Source organism: Monodelphis domestica, chromosome 4 (genome assembly GCF_027887165.1).
Source record: "Monodelphis domestica isolate mMonDom1 chromosome 4, mMonDom1.pri, whole genome shotgun sequence".
Lineage (NCBI taxonomy): Eukaryota > Metazoa > Chordata > Mammalia > Didelphimorphia > Didelphidae > Monodelphis > Monodelphis domestica.
Genome location: NC_077230.1, coordinates 91920734 through 91941910, shown reverse-complemented (window position 1 = coordinate 91941910; position 21177 = coordinate 91920734). Strand labels below are relative to the sequence as shown.

The 21177-nt window shown below is 37.9% G+C and overlaps 1 protein-coding gene across 1 annotated transcript in view; it reads right to left on the bottom strand.

Moving 5' to 3' along the window:
* The window catches only part of LOC100021123 (glycerol-3-phosphate dehydrogenase [NAD(+)], cytoplasmic-like), a gene marked incomplete at its 5' end in the record, with an annotated part of 68995 nt that extends 61865 nt beyond the window's left edge, over positions 1–7130 (bottom strand). Inside the window, one exon of the mRNA XM_007493832.2 lies at positions 6892–7130. Coding sequence (XP_007493894.2) covers positions 6892–7130 — 239 coding nt within the window. The remainder of the gene's footprint in view (positions 1–6891) is intronic.
* Positions 7131–21177: the final 14047 nt, after the last annotated feature.

Below are 21177 nucleotides of genomic sequence, written 5' to 3'. Positions count from 1 at the left end.
AGGGGAAGTGGTGAAGCAAGGCCCCTGGATTTGTCAGTGCTCTCCTGAGTAGTTCTGAAGGAAGGAACTTAAAGGGAGAGAAGAAGAGTCCCATAGAAGCAGGGGAAGAGCAGAGCCACCTAAAACCAACTACTATGAGAGATGGAGATAATGCCCAGCACGACGTGGACCAAGAGGTGAATAGGAATTCCTTGTCCAAGATAACAGTAATCCAGGTCATTAGGAAAACATGGGAGACCTTGGGAGAATGATCACTTGGGGCATGAGAACAGATGAGCTCCAGAACCAGAACCAGAACCAGAACCAGAATGAGGTGTCTGAAGTCAAACAGGAGAAAAAAGACCCCCCCCCCAATAGATTTTCTGAATTCTGGATTAAATGGGACTGCTAATCCCTGGCACATTAGTAGAAAGCTCCAGAAAGTGGAAGACTGGATGCTCAAATCATAAGATCGGTTGTCACAGCAAGTCCAAGAGGTATTTGTGAAAGAGGAACTACAGTAAGAAAGGACAGATTAAGACTCCTAGGAAGGAAGGATGGAGCAATCAATTTGGAAGGTCTCTAGAGGCTCTATGTGATAGCTGATATCCTTTCCTTAACACTTAGTAAGTCACTAACAAAGAAAGTTCACGTCCTAACAGGCCACGAGCACTCCCCCTCCCCTCTCCTACAGTGCTAGGAAAATTGAAAGGCTGTGATTGATTCTAAGATGTGATTGAGGGGAACTGATGGGTGGGGAAAACTGTGTGTAAGAGGGAGCCCAAGGGAGATTCAGGAATTCCTTCTTGGCTCTCATTTCTTGATGCTCTACCCTCTTCATTCTTGGCCGATTTCTTGGTGCTTCTTCATGCTTGGTGGATTCTAGGTGGTCTTGGCCTTGTGTGTACTGAAGGATCTTGGCAGTTTCTCAGTGTCTTCGGCTCTTTAGATTTTGGCTTCCTGATCCGGACTTTGAATTCTGGTGAGATTTGCATTTGGCTTTGCATTCACAGGCTCTAGGCTCTAGGATTAGGACTTAGGGTATTTTTAGCTAGGTGATTTTTTTTACCTCCTTCCTATATTTTTTCACTTAAATATCTCTACTTTGCTGTAAATAAAGCTACTAACTAACATAGTTTAACGTTAACTTTTATAAATGGTGACCACAACAATTTTTTATTATCTTTGTCAAACCAAATGTTTAATTTTTGCACTTGGCAACCAATTTTAATTATTACACACTGTGGGAAAATGGACCACTTGAAAGAGAATAGTTCTAAACAATAGAGAGGGCAGAAGATTCTCTCTCACAGAGACTGAAGACTCAAGAAGTCAGAGGGTTTTTGGTGACTCCCACCCAGAACCATTGATAATTTTGAAAGTGGAAGATCAGGAGGTGGCGGTTGCCTTCATGATAGACATGGACACCATTAGGTGTCCCTATTGTGATACCCTTAAGGGCTAAGCCTTGCAAAGTGAGACTTATGCGGACTGAGGTAAAAGGAGAGAATTTCCTGTTCCCATCACCCAACCAATACAAGTGAAATATGAGCAAGAAAAACTATCAGAGCTGAAGAGGGCTTTACAGTCCAACTAAAGGATGCTGAAGTATGAGGCCATCTTGTTAGAGAAAGATGACATATTTCTGATATCAGATTATAACTTGAACTCTGCAATGTGTCTTTTTTTTTTAAACTCTTACCTTCCATTTTGGAATCAGTACTCTGTATTGGTTCCAAGGCAGAAGAGTGGTAAGGGCTAGGCAATGGGGGGCAAGTGACTTGCCCAGGGTCACACAGCTGGGAAGTGTCTGAGGCCAGATTTGAACCATCTCTGGGCCTGGCTCTCAATCCACGGAGCTACCCAGCTGCCCCGCCCATCTGCAATGTTTCTGTGGGGAACCAGGAAGGAAAATCATAAAGAGCAAAAAGCAACACAGAAGAAGGTAATAGATTACCAGACTAAAGTGAGCAAGAATTTTCAAGAGTCTCCCCTGCCTGGGGAAGTGAGCTTATCTATAGATAAGTCCTCACAATATGTCTTAGATGGGAAAAGGAGAAATGGATATTTGACAATTGATGGAGACAAGACTACTCTAGTGGATAGAGGTTGCCCTCAGGAGGCCTGGTGAGCCCAAATCTGTGAAATATATGTATTCAACCAGGCTTTGAAGAGGCTGGAATTAGTTTATGTGGAATTACTAATTCAAGTCCTAAAGAAATTGCTACGGCCAGAACAGCTGACAGGAGTCAGTCAAGCCACTGCTCAGACAAGACCAGAATTTTACTTGAGCACATTGTACTGAGAAATGGACTCATCAAGAATATTGATTCTGAGAATGAAACTCATTTTATATCCAAGATGTTGCAAGGATGAGCAAAGAGCTTTAGATATTGACTGGGATTGCATATCCCATGGTACCCTCCGGTACCCTCCTTCCTTGGGGAAGGTGGAGAGAATGAATCAAGAGCTGATTTACCAATTTACAATTTACCAAGCTGATGGTGGAACCTCAGTTACCATGGACCAAATGGCCATTTGGCCTTAGATAACAGGCTCTCCTTCTATGCTGCTGAAGTCTGAAGACACAACTGTGAAAGACCTGCTTGATGAGGCTGTAGATAGCCTCCACCTCCTATGCCCAGGAATACTGATGAAGCAGGCTTTCACAGTTTGTTAACTATTTGTTGTTCTTGTCCTTTCTAAGTTGTGAGTCTGTGTGTCATGGGTGTGCACTGGATGGGTTTTTTTTAGGGAAGAGATCTCTTTGTGATTACTGGTTTGTACTTTGCCTCTTGCTCCTTCATTTTCCCAGAAAATGGGAGAGTTGACAGACCAGGGAATATGTTTGAGAGATTCTAAAAGTAACACTTCAGTGGGAATTTTTGGATCTTTTAACAAAGGCAGAAAAGATCTGTTCAACATTTTTCCTTTTCCCTTTTCAGCTGGTCACTAAATGGGAGGAAGAAAATTCGATCAAGAAAAGGGAGATTTAAATCCCATGACTGGATTTTTCTTATATGGTGTTGATTTTAAGATATATATATGGTTTTGGAAAATGATTTTGAAATGTACTTCTGGAATTGAATGAAATAAATGTAAAGAGATTCAATGCTGCTGTATTAATTTAATGATAAGAGAACTGTTAGTTTTCATTGAGATTTAAAATAAACAATGGCTAGAGATTTGAATGTTTGAACCTACCAAAAATGTTTGTTGAGCCAACTGAAATTAGGAATTTAATGTTTTATATATCTATTACATATATATTATATATGTTATATAATATATTAATTTAATTAGTCAATGTAATTGAGAGCCAGCCTAATTAGCAGAAAAGGGTTTTGGCTTTAAAGAAGCAGGTGAGAAGCAAACTCCTAATATGTGTTGGCTGCTTAATGAATAAGAGAGTTCAATAAAATGAATGTGAAGTGTATAAGAATTCAATGCCGGCATATTAGAAGAAGATGTGACATCACATTAAGAAGATTCTGTAGAATCTAAATTTGGGGATTTACAAATGAGAATGTGAAAAATGTTATTTTAATATATATGTGCTGTTAAAAACAAGCAGCAAGAGAAGATATAATAAGCACTGGGGAAGAAGAAGTTTTAAATTTGTAAATTTGAAATGGAACAGGTATAAAGAATTTAGAATGTGGCTAAATGATTCATGAATTTGTTGTAACTGATTGGGATAGATGAGTTGTTATGAAAGTGTGTACCTTGGGCAAGAATAATTTCATGAGTTGAATGTAAACATGTTTAAATGCAATTTGTTACAATGTCAGTCTGTTGAGCCACAAATGGTTTATGAATTAAACTAAATCTATATCTGAGGTGAATGGGATGAGACCATCTGTAAGGATAGGATAGGTAGATATAGTATGTAAATGATGCAACTGATGAGAAGAATGAGTGATAATCAGGGCTCTTCGGAGCCACTCATGGCAGGTAATGGAACACCTGGTGGAGGTTAAGTTTCATGATGGCGGCAGTAAGTTGCAGTGGGGTAAAGAGTACTGTACAATAAGCTTATGAAAGACATAAAGGTGTAGGAGACTTTAATTAAAATATGGGGCTTCTTTAAGAGAGCCAGAAGAAAGCCATGTTGGATGTACAAGCCTGTAGGACCTGGGATGTGGGGGAAAGCGAATAATGAATGGGATTCTGCTTTAAGCGGGCATTTAAAGGGGAAAAGAGTGGATTGTTTAGAGAGTAGGAAGTGTAAGCAATTGACGATTTCATCTGCCCCTCTTGCCAACAAGGAGGGGCAGGCATTATGGCCGAGTGTGAATATGCGTTGTCCTAGATAGGGATAAACTATTTTCAATTAGATTTATGATAGAGTAAGAAAAATCTTTTGAAGACACTGTACGCAACTAGATAAATTATGAAGAAGATATAGAACTGGCATTGACTGTACAGAGAAGTTAAAGAGGACATTTTTAGATAAACTTGAAATAAGGTTTTCAGAAGCCATTAAAGTGAGTAAGCAGAAAACTTGCTTGGAATTGAACCGCTGAGAGAAAGTGAATTTTCTCTGAACTGCAACAAGTAGGATTTTTGCCATTGAAGGCATCAGGCTCTTGGAAATTTCAGTTAATTAATAATTAATTAATTAATAACTGTGAGTTTGGAATTCAAGTATGGCTGTCTGATAATTGAATCACCATTAGAAGAGTGAGGAGGTACTCAAAGGATAATGAAAGTCCTATGACAGTTGGAAAGGCAGTTCTTAGGCTCAACTTGGACAGTCCCTTTCTGACTCTGGCTCTAGTGATCTCTGAGTAAAACAACAGTTATGACATGAGCCAGTGATAGCTCTGGTCTGCCCATGAAATCAGACAATGTTAAGTCATCATGTGTCCTCTCTTAGTAGACCTATAGGGGGCAGCTGGGTAGCTCAGTGGATGGAGATCCAGGCCTAGAGATGGGAAGTCCTGGGTTCAAATGTGGCCTCAGACACTTCCTAGCTGTGTGACCCTGGGCAAGTCACTTAACCCCTGTTGCTTAGCCCTTACCACTCTTCTGCCTTGGAACAAATACATAGTATTGATTCCAAGATGGAAGGTAAGAATTAAAAAAAAAAAGATGTAGACCTACAGTAATGAGTGAGGACAGTTAAAGATTGTTTCTCTGTTTTTCTTTTCTGACAAATTCTTATGATCAGCATAGAATGCAAATTGTGAAGTGAAAGTTTTCATTTTTCAAGCAAGCAAGTAGCCTAGTAGTGGGAAGTTAGAACTGATTACGTGATAACTTTAGGCAAGTGAGATTATTGATCTCTAATTAAGATTCCATAAGACCCAAAGAGATAATAAGGAAAAAGACTTGTACAAGAATATTCATAGCTGCACTCTTTGTGGTGGCCAAAAATTGGAAAATGAGGGGATGCCCATCAATTGGGGAATGGCTGAACAAATTGTGGTATATGTTGGTGATGGAATACTATTGTGCTTAAAGGAATAACAAACTGGAGGAATTCCATGGAGACTGGAACAACCTCCAGGAAGTGATGCAGAGTGAAAGGAGCAGAACCAGGAAAACATTGTACACAGAGACTGATACATTGTGGTACAATCGAACGTAATGGGCTTCTCCATCAGTGTCAATGCAGTGTCCCTGAACAATCTGCAGGGACCTAGGAGAAAAAACACTATCCATAAGCAGAGGACAAACTATGGGAGTAAAAACACTGAGGAAAAGCAATTGTTTGATTACAGGGGTTGAGGGGACATGTCTGAGGAGAGACTCTAAAAGAACACTCTAATGCAAATACCAACAACATGGAAATGGGTTTGAATCAAGAACACTTGTGATACCCAGTGGAATTGTGCGTCAGCTATGGGATAGGGGGGAGAGGGGAGAAAAGAAATGATCTGTCTCCAATGAATAATGTTTGGAAATGACCAAATAAAATACTGTTATAAAAAGAAAGATTCCATAAAATAGGTAGAAGTAGTTATAAGAAGGAAATTTCCAGTTTTAGATATGAATGGAATCTAAACTTGAGGTTTAAAATTAGGGCTCAAGAATATCTCCTACAGAACCTGAGATAGAAGGATTTACTTCATAAAATGTTTGCTTTGCAAAAGAATTTTTGTTAGTTGAAGGATCCCCAGATATTCTACAATCAACCTGGAGCAGAAGGAACAAGGTTTCCTGAGAAGACCTATCCCTGGCTATCAGGAGATGATTTCTGAAGATGAAGAATGTCCAATTATTCTTAATATTATTATTATTGTTGCTTATAGGGGAAAATGAGGCAGGTGAGAATTATACAACCCTGAAATTAAAATGCAGGGGAATGTGTGGGATGAGATATTGAGTGTATAATTTTCAAAGTAGTATTTAGCTTATAACCCCAATTTTTGAGACCCCATGTAGACTTAGCCTTAGAATAAAAATGCCTCTCCTAGCTTTCCTGACCTCTTTTCAAAATCTTGAGAAAAGTTTATCTTCTCAAAGTCTGGGAAGTATGAAGGCTCTAGGAAGAGGGGCAAGATAAGCTGAAGGAGGAAGGAACAGGGGCTTTCAAATGTTTCTTTACTGTCCCAGGCTGAAAATTGCAGGATAAGTCATGGGTTTTTGATCACAGGGGTTTTTGATTGAAAATCACGCACTTGAAATTGTGGCTGTCACAGTCCCAGCCTGTACAGGGTTGGAGGAGTGTGGGAATGAGGGGTGGAGGGGGGAAATCTTGCATCAATATTGTCATAAAAAGTCTGTGCTTGTACATAGAAAGAGGTGTTTGGTTTCCCTCCCTCTCTCCCCTACCCCCCCTTCCCTGCAGTGAACCTTCAATAAAGCGGACTATGCCTGGATTCTATCTGGCCTCCTCTCTCCTTATTTAGAGTGGTGAGGAGATCCAGATCTTCCCTCCACACACAGGCAAAGCCAAGTACTTACCAATTGCCAGAACCCACAATGCACACCTTCAACCCCCCGGAATGGCCTTTGGATATGCTTGAAGGAACTTTCTTTGAAGAGCCGCACAGAGATAGCTGGCCATCGACATTCTGTCTTATTCTGATGGTTGTGGCAGTTAACTGTAACTCCGTGACTGGAAACCGAACAGCACCCGAAGCAGAGAAGAGAATTGGAAGGGCAGGTACAAAGGGGGGCTGATTCTTGATGTGTCCTGACAATCAGTGAGTTGCCTGTTTCTGTTTTTTCCACCACTGCTGTGATAGCCCCCTGGAGACTGAAAGAATAGAGGAGAAACAGAATGAGTCCCTTTTCTATGTAAGGTACCTTGTAGAAGGAGGGGCAGGGAGGACACTGGTTACATGCCAGCTGTGTCTACGTGGGGGCTATAAAACCACACTGGAATGGAGGTGGCAGAGTAGAGAGAGCTCCAGGCCTGCATTTAGAAAGATCTGAGTTCAAATATGGTCTTAGATGCTCACTAATTACATGGCCCTGGGCAAATCACTTAAAATTAAAACACTGGGAACAAGAACTCTTGGGTGGAACCAAGATGGCATAGTAGTAGCAGGCAAAACTGGAATTGCTCTTAGAATCTTCTCAAACCAATCTTAAAATAGCTCCTCAAAATGAATATTGGAGTCACAGAACCAACGAGGGGATGGAGTCATGTAACTCTCCTGCAGAAAATAATTTGAAAGATAGGCATACAGGGTCTATTTCTCAAGTGAGAAGGGAATCAAAATAAAGCTGCACATAGAGGAGTGTAAGCTGCCCACTTGCCCAACCCTCATCTACTGCACCAACTTCCAAACCTGGGCACAATGCAACTTTGAGACCCTGGGATCCTTCCTAAGCCAACAACAGAGTACCCCATAGCCACTCCTTGAAGCCCCAAACCCTAGCACAAGCTTGCAGTGCACAATGAGGCCCCATGTCCCTGGCTCTTGGTCTTTTCAAGCCTGTGGTGAAACCCCTAGCCCCAGAGTAAAGAAACTCACAGAGCCCAGTAAGCCACCAGCAATTGGAGGTGGCTTTCAGAGATCCCAGTTTACAGGCCATCATACCACCTTGGAAGAAATGAAGCTTGAAGAGACAAGAACTAGAGCTAGGAACTTGAGCAAGGAAAAACTGAAGTTTAAGAGAGTGCCTTCTCTACCCTAAGAGCAGAGCCTATCTTTAAAATAAAAGTAAAACAAACAAACAAACAAAAAAGGCTGGGAAATCGAGCAAATAGAAAAAAAAAACCAAACCAAACAATAGAAAATTTTTATGTTGACAAAAAAGAGTAAGGCACAGACTCAGAGGGGACAGTGAGATTAAAGCAGTCACATATAAAAGTTCTAAGAAAAATGGGAATTGGTCTCAGGTTCTGGAAGAGCTCAAAAAGGAATTAAAAATCAAATAAGAGAGGCAGAAGAAAAATGGGGAAAAGAAACAAAAGTAATGCAAAAAAAACATCCTGAAAAAAGCAGAATTGGTCAAATGCAAAAAGAGGCACACAAATCCAATGAAGAAAAGAGTTTCATAAAAAATAGAATTGACTAGATGGAAAAGTTTAAAGGCTCAAAAATAAAATCATTCTTTAAAAAATTAGAATTGGGTAAATAGAAGGTATGATTCATGACATCAAGAAACAATGAAAAAATCAAAAGAATAAAAAAATAGAAGAAAATATGAACTATCTCATTGAAAATGTCAATAGATCCAGGAGAGACAATCTAAGAATTATTAGTCTACCTGAAAGTTGTGATTTTTAAAAAAGCATATTGCAAGAAGTTATCAAAAGAAAACTGCCCTGATGTTCTTGAACAAAGGGTAAAATAGAAATTGAAAGAATTCACAGATCACCTACTACAATAAATCCCCAAATGACAATGCTCAGGAATATAATAGTCAAAGTTCAACAGCTCCTAGGCCAAGAAAAATAAATTTAAAATCCCTAATTAAAGATGAAAATGGAAATTCTAAAATCAAAGGAGAAATTAATAAAGGAGAAATCAATAAAATTGAAAGTAAAAGAATTCTTAAACCAATAAATAGGACTATGAAATGGTTTTATGAAAAAAAAAAACAAATAAAATAGACAGGCCATTGGTTAATTTGCTTTAAAAAAGGCAGGAAGAGAATAAAATTACCAGTATCAAAAATGAAAAAGGTGAAGTCATCTCCAATAAAAAGGAAATTAAAGCAACCATTAAGAGCTATTTTATACAATTATATGACAATAAATTTGACAATCTAGCTGAAATGGATGAATATTAACAAAATGCATTAGTAACAAATTATTATTTAATTTTAGCAATATTATCAGTCATTTAATTTATTATTAATTATGAATGATGTATTAATAATTAATAGTGTTAATTGTTGATGTTAACAAAAATACAAATTGGCCAGATTAACAAAAGGAAATAAAATAAATTAAATAATCCCATCTCAGAAAAAGAAATTGAATGAGCCATCAATGAACTCCCTAAGAAAAAATTCACAAGTGAATTCTATCAAACTTTTAAAGAACAATTAATCCCAATATTATATAAACTATTTGGTAAAATAAGCATCGGAGTCCTACAAATTCTTTTTATGACACAAATATGGTGCTGATACCTAAGCCAGGGAGTTCAAAAACAGAGAAAGAAAATTACAGACCAATTTCATGAATGAATATTGATGCAAAAATCCTAAATGAAATGCTAGCAAAGAGACTACAGCAATATATCACAGAAGGATTATTCACTCTGACCAGGTGAGATTTATATTAGGCATGAAAGGCTGGTTTAATAGTAGAAAAACTGTTAGCATAATTGACAATATTAATAACTAAAACAGAAATCACATGATTATTTTAATAGATGTAGAAAAAGCCTTTGAAAAAAATGTAATACTCATTCCTATTAAAAAACACTAGAAATGGGACAGCTGGATTGCTCAGTGGATTGAGAGCCAGTCCCAGAGACAGGAGGTCCTGAGTTCAAATATGGCCTCAGACACTTCCTAGCTGTGTGACTCTCAGCAAGTCACTTGACCCACATTGCCAAGCCCTTACCCCTCTTTTGCCCTAATAAAACCAGTACACTATATTGATTTTAAGATGGAAGGTAAGGGTTAAAAAAAAACACGAGCAAGAATGGAAATGGAAATAAACAGGCCTTTCCTTAAAATAACAAATAATATATATCTAAAATCATCAGCAAATATCATTTGCAATGGGGATAAGTTAGAAGCATTCCCATTAAGATCAGCAGTAAAGCAAAGGTGCCCGTTATCACCATTATTATTTAATATTATACTAGAAATGTTAGCTTTAGCAATAAGAGAAGAAAAAGAAATTGGAGTTAAAGTAGACAATGGGAAAGTAAACTATCACTCTTTGTAGATGATATGATGGAACACTTGGAGAATCCTAGAAAAGCATCTAAAAAACTAGTTGAAATAATGAATAACTCTAGCAAAGTTGCAGGATACAAAATAAATTATATAGATCTTCAGCATTTCTATACATTTCCAAAAAAAGTCTAGCGGCAAGAGTTAGAAAGAGAAATTTCATTTAAAATCACTCTAGACAATGTAAAGTATTTGGCAATCTTCTTGCCAAGACAAACACAGGAATTACATAAACATAATTATAAAACACTTTTCTCACAAATAAAGTTAAATCTAAACAATTGGAAAAACATTAATTGCTCATGGGTAGGCTAACTTGATTTAATAAAAATGACAATTCTACCTAAATTAATTTACTTATTCAGTGCCATACTAATCAAACTACCAAAAAACTATTTAACAGAACTAGAAAAATAAAATTCATCTAGAAGAACAAAATATCAACAATATCAAGGGAATTAATGAAAAACTATATGAAAGATAATTGCCTACAAGTACCAGATCTTAAATTGTAGTATAAAGCAGTAATCATCAAAACAATCTGGTACTGGCTAAAAACAGAAGGGTGGATCAATGGAATAAATTAAAGGAGTAAATGACCTTAGAAATCTAGTGTTTGATAATCCAAAGATTCCAATTTTGGAGATAAGAACTCACTATTTGACAAAAGATACTGGGAAAATTGGAAAACAGTATGGCAAAAATTAGGTATAGATCAATATCTCACACTCTATATACCAAGATTTAGACTTAAATGGTGATGTAAGTAAATTGGGGGAAAATAGAATAATTTACCTGTCAGATCTATGGAAAAGGGAAAATTTTATGACCAAACAAGAGATAGAGAACATTACAAAATATTAAATGAATAATTTTGATTATATTAAATTTAAAAGTTTTTGTATAAACAAAAGTAATGTGACCAAATTTAGAAGGGAAACAACAAACTGGAAAAATATATATATATATATTTTTAAATTAAAACACTTACCTTCCGTCTTGGAGTCAATACTGTGTATTGGCTCCAAGGCAGAAGAGTGGTAAGGGCTAGGCAATGGGGGTCAAGTGACTTGCCCAGGGTTACATAGCTAGGAAGTGGCTGAGGCCAGATTTGAACCTAGGACCTCCCGTCTCTAGGCCTGGTTCTCAATCCACTGAGCTACCCAGCTGCCCCCTGGAAAAATATTTTTATAACAGATTTCTCTGATAAAGGTCTCATTTCCCAAATATATAATGAATGAAGTCAAATTTCTAAGAATATGAGCCATTCCCCAATGAAAAATGGTCAAAGGATATGAAAAAGCAGTTTTCAGATGAAATAATCAAAACGATTAATAATCATATAGAAAAATGTCCTAAATCCCTCTGGATTACAGAAATTCAAATTAAAATAACCCTGAGGTACCACCAGATTGGCTGATATGTCGGTAAAGGAAAATGATAAATGTTGAATTGGATGTGGCAAAACTGGGACAGTAATGCAGTGCTGATAGAATGTGAACTGATCTAACCATTCTGGAATGCAATGTGGAATTATGTCCAAAAGGCTATAAAACAGCACATTGATCCAGTAATACCACTACTAGGTCTGTATCCCTAAGAGATAACAAAAAAAATCAGAAACTACCTATACTTGTATAGCTGTTCTTTTTGTGACAGCAAAGAACTAGAAATTAAAGGGATGTCCGTCAATTAGGGAATGGCTGAACAAATTGTGATGGAATACTATTGTGCTGTAAGGAATGATGAAGAGGATGATTGCAGATAGCAGGAAAGACCTTCATGAACTGATGCAGAGTGAAATAAAGAGAACCAGAAAAACCTTATACACAGTAATATCAATATTGTTGAATGATCAACTGTAATTGACTTAGCTACTATCATCAGCATTACAATGATCCAGGACAGTTCTATGGTATTTGTTTATTTATTTATCCATCCATCCATCCATTCATTCATTCATTCATTCATTCATTCATTTATGCTTACTTCCATCTTAGAATCAGTACTGTGTATTGGTTCCAAGACAGAAGAATGGTAAGGGCTAGGCAATGGAGGTTAAGTGACTTGCCCAGGGTCACACAGCTGGAAAGTGTCTGAGATCAAATTTGAACCTAGGACCTCCTGTCTCTAGGTCTGGCTCTCAATCCACTGAGCCACCCAGCTGCCCCAAGGTCTAAGGTATTTATGACAAACAATGCTATCTACCTCCAGAGAAAGAACTGTTGGAGTTGGAATGCAGGTGAAAGCATATGACTTTTCACTTGCTTATTTGGGTTTATATTTTGTGGTTTTGGTTTTATAAGATTACTCACTTACAAAAATGATTAACTTTTTTTTTATTTTTTTAAATATATTTTATTTGATCATTTCCAAGCATTATTCGTTAAAGACATAGATCATTTTCTTTTCCTCCCCCCCACCCCCCATAGCCGACGTGTAAGTCCACTGGGCATTAGATGTTTTCTTGATTTGAACCCATTGCTTTGTTGATAGTATTTGCATTAGAGTGTTCATTTAGAGTCTATCCTCTGTCATGTCTCCTCAACCTCTGTATTCAGGCAGTTGCTTTTTCTCGGTGTTTCCACTCCCATAGTTTATCCTTTGCAAAAATGATTAACTTTTTAAAAGTCTTAGTTTCTTGGGATGGAATCTCTGGAAGGTGAAGGGGCAAGAGCAGGAACATAATAGAAAATGAAGATAATAGAAAAAATGGTAAAAATACAATTTCCCAAAAAATGCTTGATATGTGTTGACAAAATCAGATCAAATAAACCGTGGCTCAGAGCCAGCTGATAGGTCTTTAAGAACACCAATAGACGCTCTTACAAGAGAAGGTAGGGACTAGGGTCTCCCAAGAAATTATAGCTTTAAATTTGGCCAAAGGAGACTGGTAAAGAGTATCAGGAGGTACTATCAGTCTCCCTAGATTAGTGGTGAAACTACTTGGAGAATAGGCCTCAAACCAACCACACCATGCTGGCAATCCTGGAAGGGAAAAAGTCAACCCTCAGGACTCTGATGCAGATGAGATATCAAGGAAGCATCAACACATTTTGAATTGAGTATTTCCAAGAAATAATTAATGAGCCGACTTGGGACTGACATGGGAACTGTCTTTCATAGCCAAGGTGGGGGAAGGGGGTGGGGAGGCTGGTGTCCATATGACCACAGATTAATCCAGAAGAGGCCAGAATATTAGGGGAAAAGAATCATTGGATTCCAAGGTGCCCCGAATGCTGGATGATACTGGCTGCTTCTTGCTTTGAGGTGCTTGGTAAAGGCTGAAGAGTGACTATGCAAAGAGCTCTGGGGCTAAATAAGACAGATCTGAAAAAGAAGAAACCTCAAGCTGGATTCATATTCCTGAGATCTGAAATCATGGCTGGGAGGAAGATCCTGGAGAAACAGAGCAGCCATTCAGGAAGGAGCCTTAAACTCAGAAAAAGAGCTCATCAGTAATCCTCTTCTTTTTATAGATGAGGGAGTTGAGTAAGATGCAAATGTCCTACTCCAGGGCTCAACTTGCCTTGGCATCCTCAGTCTGGACAGTAATAATTCAGCATCTTTACTGACAAAGATAGCCACATGTGGATACCCAATTCAGATATGTTTTGCTATCTATGATAATGAAAATATTAACTCTTGTAGCCAATGATTCACCCATTTCTCCAGGATCCTTCCCGAGTCCCAAACAGCTGTCCTCTTTGAGGCTTCCTACCCAAGCTGTCTGCTTTTCTTTTCCTTTGCAAAATAAAATCTTTCAATTTAAACAAGCTGTTTAATTTAGTACAAATAGGTTATCATTAAAATGTGGTGGAAGGGCAATTCTCAGCCAAAGAAATCAAAACTATTAATAAGCACATGAAGAAGGTTCTAAATCTCTTATAATCAGAGAGATGCAAATCAAAACAACTCTGAGGTATCACCTCACCCCTAGCAGATTGGCTAACATGACAGCAAAGGAAAGTAATGAATGCTGGAGGGGATGTGGCAAAGTGGGGACATTAATTCATTGCTGGTGGGGTTGTGAACTGATCCAGCCATTCTGGAGGGCAATTTGTAACTATGCCCAAAGGGTGATAAAAGAATATCTACCCTTTGATCCAGCCATAGCACTGCTGGGCTTGTACCCCAAAGAGATAATAAGGAAAAAGACTTGTACAAAAATATTCATAGCTGCGCTCTTTGTGGTGGCCAAAAATTGGAAAATGAGGGGCTGCCCTTCAATTGGGGAATGGCTGAACAAATTGTGGTATATGTTGGTGATGGAATACTATTGTGCTTAGAGGAATAATAAAGTGGAGGAATTCCATGGAGACTGGAACAACCTCCAGGAAGTGATGCAGAGCGAAAGGAGCAGAACCAGGAAAACATTATACACAGAGACTGATACATTGTGGTACAATTGAAGGTGATGGACTTCTCCATTAGTATCAATGCAATTTCCCTGAACAATCTGCAGGGATCTAAAAAAAAATACTACCCACAAGCAGAGGATAAACTGTGGGAGTAAAAACACCGATGAAAAGCAACTGCTTGACTACAGGTTTGGAGGAGATAAGACTGAGGAGAGACTCTAAATGAACACTATAATGCAAATTCCAACAACAGGGAAATGGGTTCGAGTCAAGAACACATGTGATAACCAGTGGAATCATGCTTCGGCTATGGGAGAGGGAAAGAGGGGGGGGGAAGGCGGGGGGGGAGGGGAGGAAAAGAAAATGATCTTTGTTTCCAGTGAATAATGTATGAAAACGACCAAATAAAATAATGTTTTAAAAAAAATGTGGTGGAAGAGGCAACAAACAAATATAGACCACAAAGAGAAATGCTGGCCAATATCACTCTAGAACAGGAAGAAATATTTGGCCTTCTGGTAAGAGTTTGTAGCCTTTTGCTTTCTCCTAATGGCTCCTGTTCCTATTCATTTGGGAGTCAGTTAATTCAGGAGAGTTTTCTTGGATCTACTGATCTTGCTTCATCAATCTCTATTCAATAATTAATCCTCTGGCATACTGGGATTCTTAATACTTTTCCTGGATCTACTGATCTTGCTTCATCAATCTCTATTCAACAATTAATCCTCTGGAATACTGGGATTCTTAATACTTTTCCTGGATCTACTGATCTTGCTTCATCAATCTCTATTCAATAATTAATCCTCTGGCATACTGGGATCCTTAATACACACTTCAAATCTCAGAAATAATTTTCAAACACTTGGATGAAGCAGCAAGATAAGTAGATCCAGGAAAACTCTCCTCTTCCTTTAAACTGAACCTTTAACTGAACACAGGATTGATTAGAGTTACCCTCAAAGATCGGCCAAAGAGTAAACTTTCATCACTTAATAGAATTTTAAAGGAGCTAAGGAATATAATTTTGTTCTTTGTGACACTAATTGACTATACTAGAATGGATCTTGGTCTTTTTTCTAAAATTCTGAGTTAACTGATATAAAAAGAAAACAACACAAAATTATTTTGATGACATAACATTTTGAATTTTAGCTTTAGTCTTCTGTCAGATTTCAATAAATATGCTCAGTATGTCCATTACGGGCAAATGATCGACCAGTATTTAGTTATTTGGGACTAATATTAGCTGCTCAAAGATGTGGTTGCTTATGTGCCAATAATGTACTGAAGAAGACAGACCTTGGCTATATTCTCCTCTACAAGTCCTATCAATCTCCAGAATATAGATCTGTCACTCAGTCATTCAGACAAGTAGTCAACTAGCATTTATTAAATGCCTACTATGTGCCAGGCACCATGAGTGCTAAAGTTCTGGGGATACAAAGGAAGGCAAAAGAATCTGTGCTCTCAAGAAGCTTATAATCTAATGGATGTTGATTCAGTAGAGAGATAGATATATGGAAGATAAAAGGGTCCATAATATAATCTAAGGGAATTGGTATGTTCAGCCTAAAAAGAAAGAGGATTAAAATGCTCCATATAGATTATTCTGTAATAAATGGGATTGAAATCTGACAAAAGGAAGAATTTTTAAACATTGAAAGGGATGATAAAAAAGAGATTGTGAAATAATCTTATTAGAGTATTCTTTCAAAATAGTCAAGTAATGGGAGCAGCTGGGTAGTTCAGTGAATTGAGAGCCAGGTCTAGAGTTCTAGGTTCAAATCTGGCCTCAGACACTTCCTACCTATGTGACCTTGGGCAAGTCACTTAACCTCCAGTGCCTAGCCCTTACCACTCTTCTGCCTTGGAACCAATACCCAGTATAGATTCCAAAATGAAAGGTAAGGGTTTAAAAAAAATAGTCAAGTAATGTTTTGAACAGACCTTTGCCAGCAAACAGGGAAGAAGAATAACTTCTTAAGGGTTTTTCTAGTCCTGTGTTTCTTTGGTAATTCAACCAATTAGGTGATGCAATAATTATAGGAAGTAAAGGGCAAAGGGCAGCTACTAGGTGGCTGAGGGGCCTGAGAGCCAGGCCTAGAGATGGGAGGTCTTGGTTTGAAATTTGTCCTCAGACACATCCTAGCTGTGTGACCCTGGGCAAATCACTTAACCCCTGTTGCCTAGCCCTTACTATTCTTTTGCTTTAGAACCAATCCACAGTACTGATTTTAAGACAGATGGTAAGGGTTGTTTCTTTTTTTTTTTTAAGAAAAGAAAGGAAAGGGCAGATAACAGTTAATGAGGTATAAATATGCTGCTGAAGTGCAAAGACATGTCAATAACTTATCATTCCTTTACTAAGTGTGAAAGAGTTCTGATTGAATTGGAAGGACATCTGGCCACTGCCTGTGTGAAGACTGGCCATATCCCACCTAGAGGCTTTTAAAAAGCTAAGCCTGCCAAGTCCTAGAGACAGTTGAACAATTCAAGTGAGCCGAGACACAGCTGAGACACATATCTAGCAAAAGGCAGACAGAATATAGCAAGAGTTCTTATCTTTTTTTGTGGCGGTGTTAACCTGGTCAATTCCATAGACTCCTTCTCAGAATAATGCATAAAAATGCATAAAATGCAAAGCATTATGATCACATGGGTCAGTGGAGATATGATTGGGGATGTAGACTTTAAACAATCACCCTAGTGTAAATATCAATATGGAAATAGGTCTTGATCAATAATACATGAAAAACCCAGTGGAATTGCATGTTGGCTATGGGAGAAGGGGTGGGAAGAAGGGAGGGAAAGAGCATGAATCATGTAACCATGGGGAAAAATACAAAGCATTACAACCAAGGAAACCAAAGATTAAGGAAAACAAAGATTTTTTTCTTCTTATCCAAATTCATGGACTCCTGGCTTTATCGACTCAAAAACAGAATGGAATAGAATTTGAGGAAGGAAATAGATTCAAACAATAAGATTCTGATGTTAGAGAAGGGAACAGACTAATGGATTCAAGGGTGAACTAGCCCCAGCATTTGAAAGTTGAGTAGAAGAGAGGAACAGACCCTAGGAACCCAGCTGAGCAACCTGCCCAAGAGAGAAATACTATTCAAAGGGAGAAGCACTATGAGGAAAGCATCATAAGAGAAAGACCATCACAGACTTGCAGTCTTAGAAGCAATAATTGATTTGACCATGTGTGAGCAACCCAATATCAATATACTTACTCTGTGTCTACTCTTTCATGGAAAATTTCTATTTTGGCCTTGGGCACACGAGTACGTGTTACAATCAGTGCACCTCCTTTGTGTCCATTGTTCCTATGGACACTATTTGTGGGAGAGATCAAATTTTTGAGAAATGACTTGTAACCACCACCTAACCCCCCTTCTGATGTATACCATTCTTAGTAAATGTCATTAATTTGAGTTGTGTCAACTGATTGGACTAATAAGTTTGGCTCATTGTTAGAGTCTCATAAGCTATGTTAGATTCAGGAATGTAGTTCCACTGGGAAACTTTGAATGTGTGAGGGTAATTACACTCTTAGGGACATGAACTGCAATTCTTTAACTATGAAATGGGGGGTGGCAGCCCCAGAGTATGTGCTATATATCTAGGGCTTAAAAAGGAAAGAGCAAGGAACTAGAGACTGCTTTCCTTATTCTCCTTCTAATACATATACCATATGTGCCCAAGCAGAGAAAAAGAATGACAAAATAATTCAATCTAAAGAACTTTTCACAACAAATCAGAGGATACTGCTGAGAACATCTGACATATCAAATCATACCTGACAGGCTGAAAGCCCAAGGGGTGGTATAATATCCTGGTTTGACCAATAAACGCTGGGTATGGCTCCTGGCAGCAGAACACCACTTAAATGAGCTAGCCTTAGGATGAAAAATTATTTTTACTTTCTCTTGAATTCTTTTCAAGCATTCTTTTTAGGGAGCACTTTCTAAACACAACAGCTTTTACCCATCTTTATGGTTCTGGTTCATATGCTCCTAAAATCTAAGCTTGGAAGTCCAAATCACTTGCCCCTTACCACCAGGTAGGATAACCAAATCAACTATTCTAGGATGCCTACCTTTAAAGTTCATCAGGAAGAAAGTTCCACAGATTCTCTGGGGAAATTTTTCTTTCTTTTTTTAAATCCTTATCTCCCATCTTAGAATCAACATCGTGTTCAATACTGTGTATTGGTTCCATGGCAGAAGAGTGGTAAAGGCTAGGCAATAAGGGTTTAAGTGATTTGCCCAGGGTCACTCAGCTAGGAAGTATCTGAGGCCACTTGTAAATTCAAGACCTCCTATTTCTACTCCTGCCTCTCAACCAATTGAGTCTTCTACTTGCCCTTGAGGCTTAATTTCATACCCCATTTTATAGTCATGTAATATATTAGTCTATGTGAAAATTTGCTATAACCCCTCCCTTCACAAAGAAGATATACATACAGGAATATCTCTGGCAACCAGCCCATAGTTGTGGGAGCTGAATAAATGCTCATTGGTTGATTTATATTGCTTTATGCAGTTCCTTCAAGACTCCTCTCTTTGGTATCTCATGAAGCTTGTTAATTTGATCTATAAGAACCCAATCCCTTTGAACACACTTGGAGTCATACTTTCTGGTTCTGGATGACCACATGGGACATTTGGGACTTGTTTCTGACCATATGTGGCTGACTCGGGGCTAAATGGCCTTTCTTCACATGGAAATCTTGAAGTGGAGTGATGAGTCATTTAAAGGAAAAGATACTTTCTAGCTTGCCTTCCTCTCTCCCATGTGGCAAATAGAGCACTATTGTCACCCTAGGAATTCAACTAGGCAAGTTTGCACTTGTATACATGGCTGCCATTTCTACTTTATATTTACTTTCCCGAGTGACTGAACATAATTTATAAAGTGAATATTTCTAGGTGAGGGAGGTGACCTTGTGAATATGAAAAGTGCAGAAGTCCTGAGTTGAGACAAATTAGTGCTAAGTGGCAGCCAGAGGAGGATTTTACAACAGCTTATTCTAGGTCACTAATTTGTCTCAACTTAGGACTTTTGCACTTTTCATATTGGTAAGATGCCTACTAATAAGAGGATTGGCTCAAAACTAATCATTTTATTAGAAGACATGTAAAATGAATTGTTTTGATAAAGCCATGCCAAGGCAAAATGTAAAATGTTCAATTATCAGTCCTGCAGAATAAGTCTTAAATATCAATCTTTTGATACTTAACTTCAGTTTATATTCACTATTTTATGCCTCTGTTTAACTACATATATTCTGCATGTAATCCTATTAATCAGTATTTTAGAGAAAAGTTATAATGAATAATCCTAATTATTAATTGATTGAAAAATTGTGTATGAGTATCAGCAATCAATTATCATATTGTGAGCAAAATAACAATGAAAATCCTCTGAAGTGTCTTATGACAAAGGGAGTTGGGCTCATTCCTCCAGCAAACTGGAATTATCCAGACATTATATTAGTTTTGAAGCTACAGGAATGACCTTGGCTTGTACCATATATGGAATGTATAATTACTTCGCAGAATAGAGAAAAGAACCTGACCTTCTTGAAGACGGAGACCTTCTAAAAGATGAAAACTTTGTTTGTCCTTTCTGAGAAGAAATATTCAGAAGACCATTCCCCTTTTACGTGGGAGGGGTCTGTGCAATCTGACTCTATATATACACCAGTTGACAAATGAGCTCTAGGGTCTTTTGCAGAACTGGGACAGGCCTGGATCCTGCCATTTTGTAATTTACAATGTTCTACAATAAAATGTCAATATGACTCAGGTTAATTGTTTCCCAGTATTTGTTTATTTTTTGTTTTTTTTTTGTAAGAGTACATAGTTATAAAAATATTTTATTATCGCCCTTTTTATGGTAGCAAAGAATTGGAAATTGAGAATATGTCCATTATTTGGAGAATGACTGAAAAAGTTGTGTTATATGATAGTTAAGGAATGCAATTGTGGTAAGAAATGACAAGTAGGATGATTTCAGGAAAATCTGGAAAGTCTTACGTGAACTGATGCAAAGTGAAGTACATAGTAAGAGTAAGTGTGATATATTACTTTTTTTTAAACCCTTACCTTCTATCTTGGAACCAACACATGGTAGGCAGAAGAGTGGTAAGGACTGGGCAATGGGGGTTAAATGACTTGCTCAGGGTCACCCTGAGTCCAGATTTGAACCCAGGACCTCCCATCCCTGGACCTGACTCTCAATCCACTGAACCATCTAGCTGCCCCCAATATATTTCTTGATGACCAACTGTGAATGACTTAGTTTTTCTCAGCAATGCAATGATCCAAGAAAATCTCACTCATGATGAAAAACACTGACTATCCTCTGAGACAGAACTGATAAAATCTTTCTATTTTTTCATTTGGGATATCTTCCACAAAATGACTAACACAGAAAATTGTTTTACATGATGACACATGTCAAATCAATATCAAATTGCTTAATGTTTTGGGGGTAGGACAGAAAGGATCAG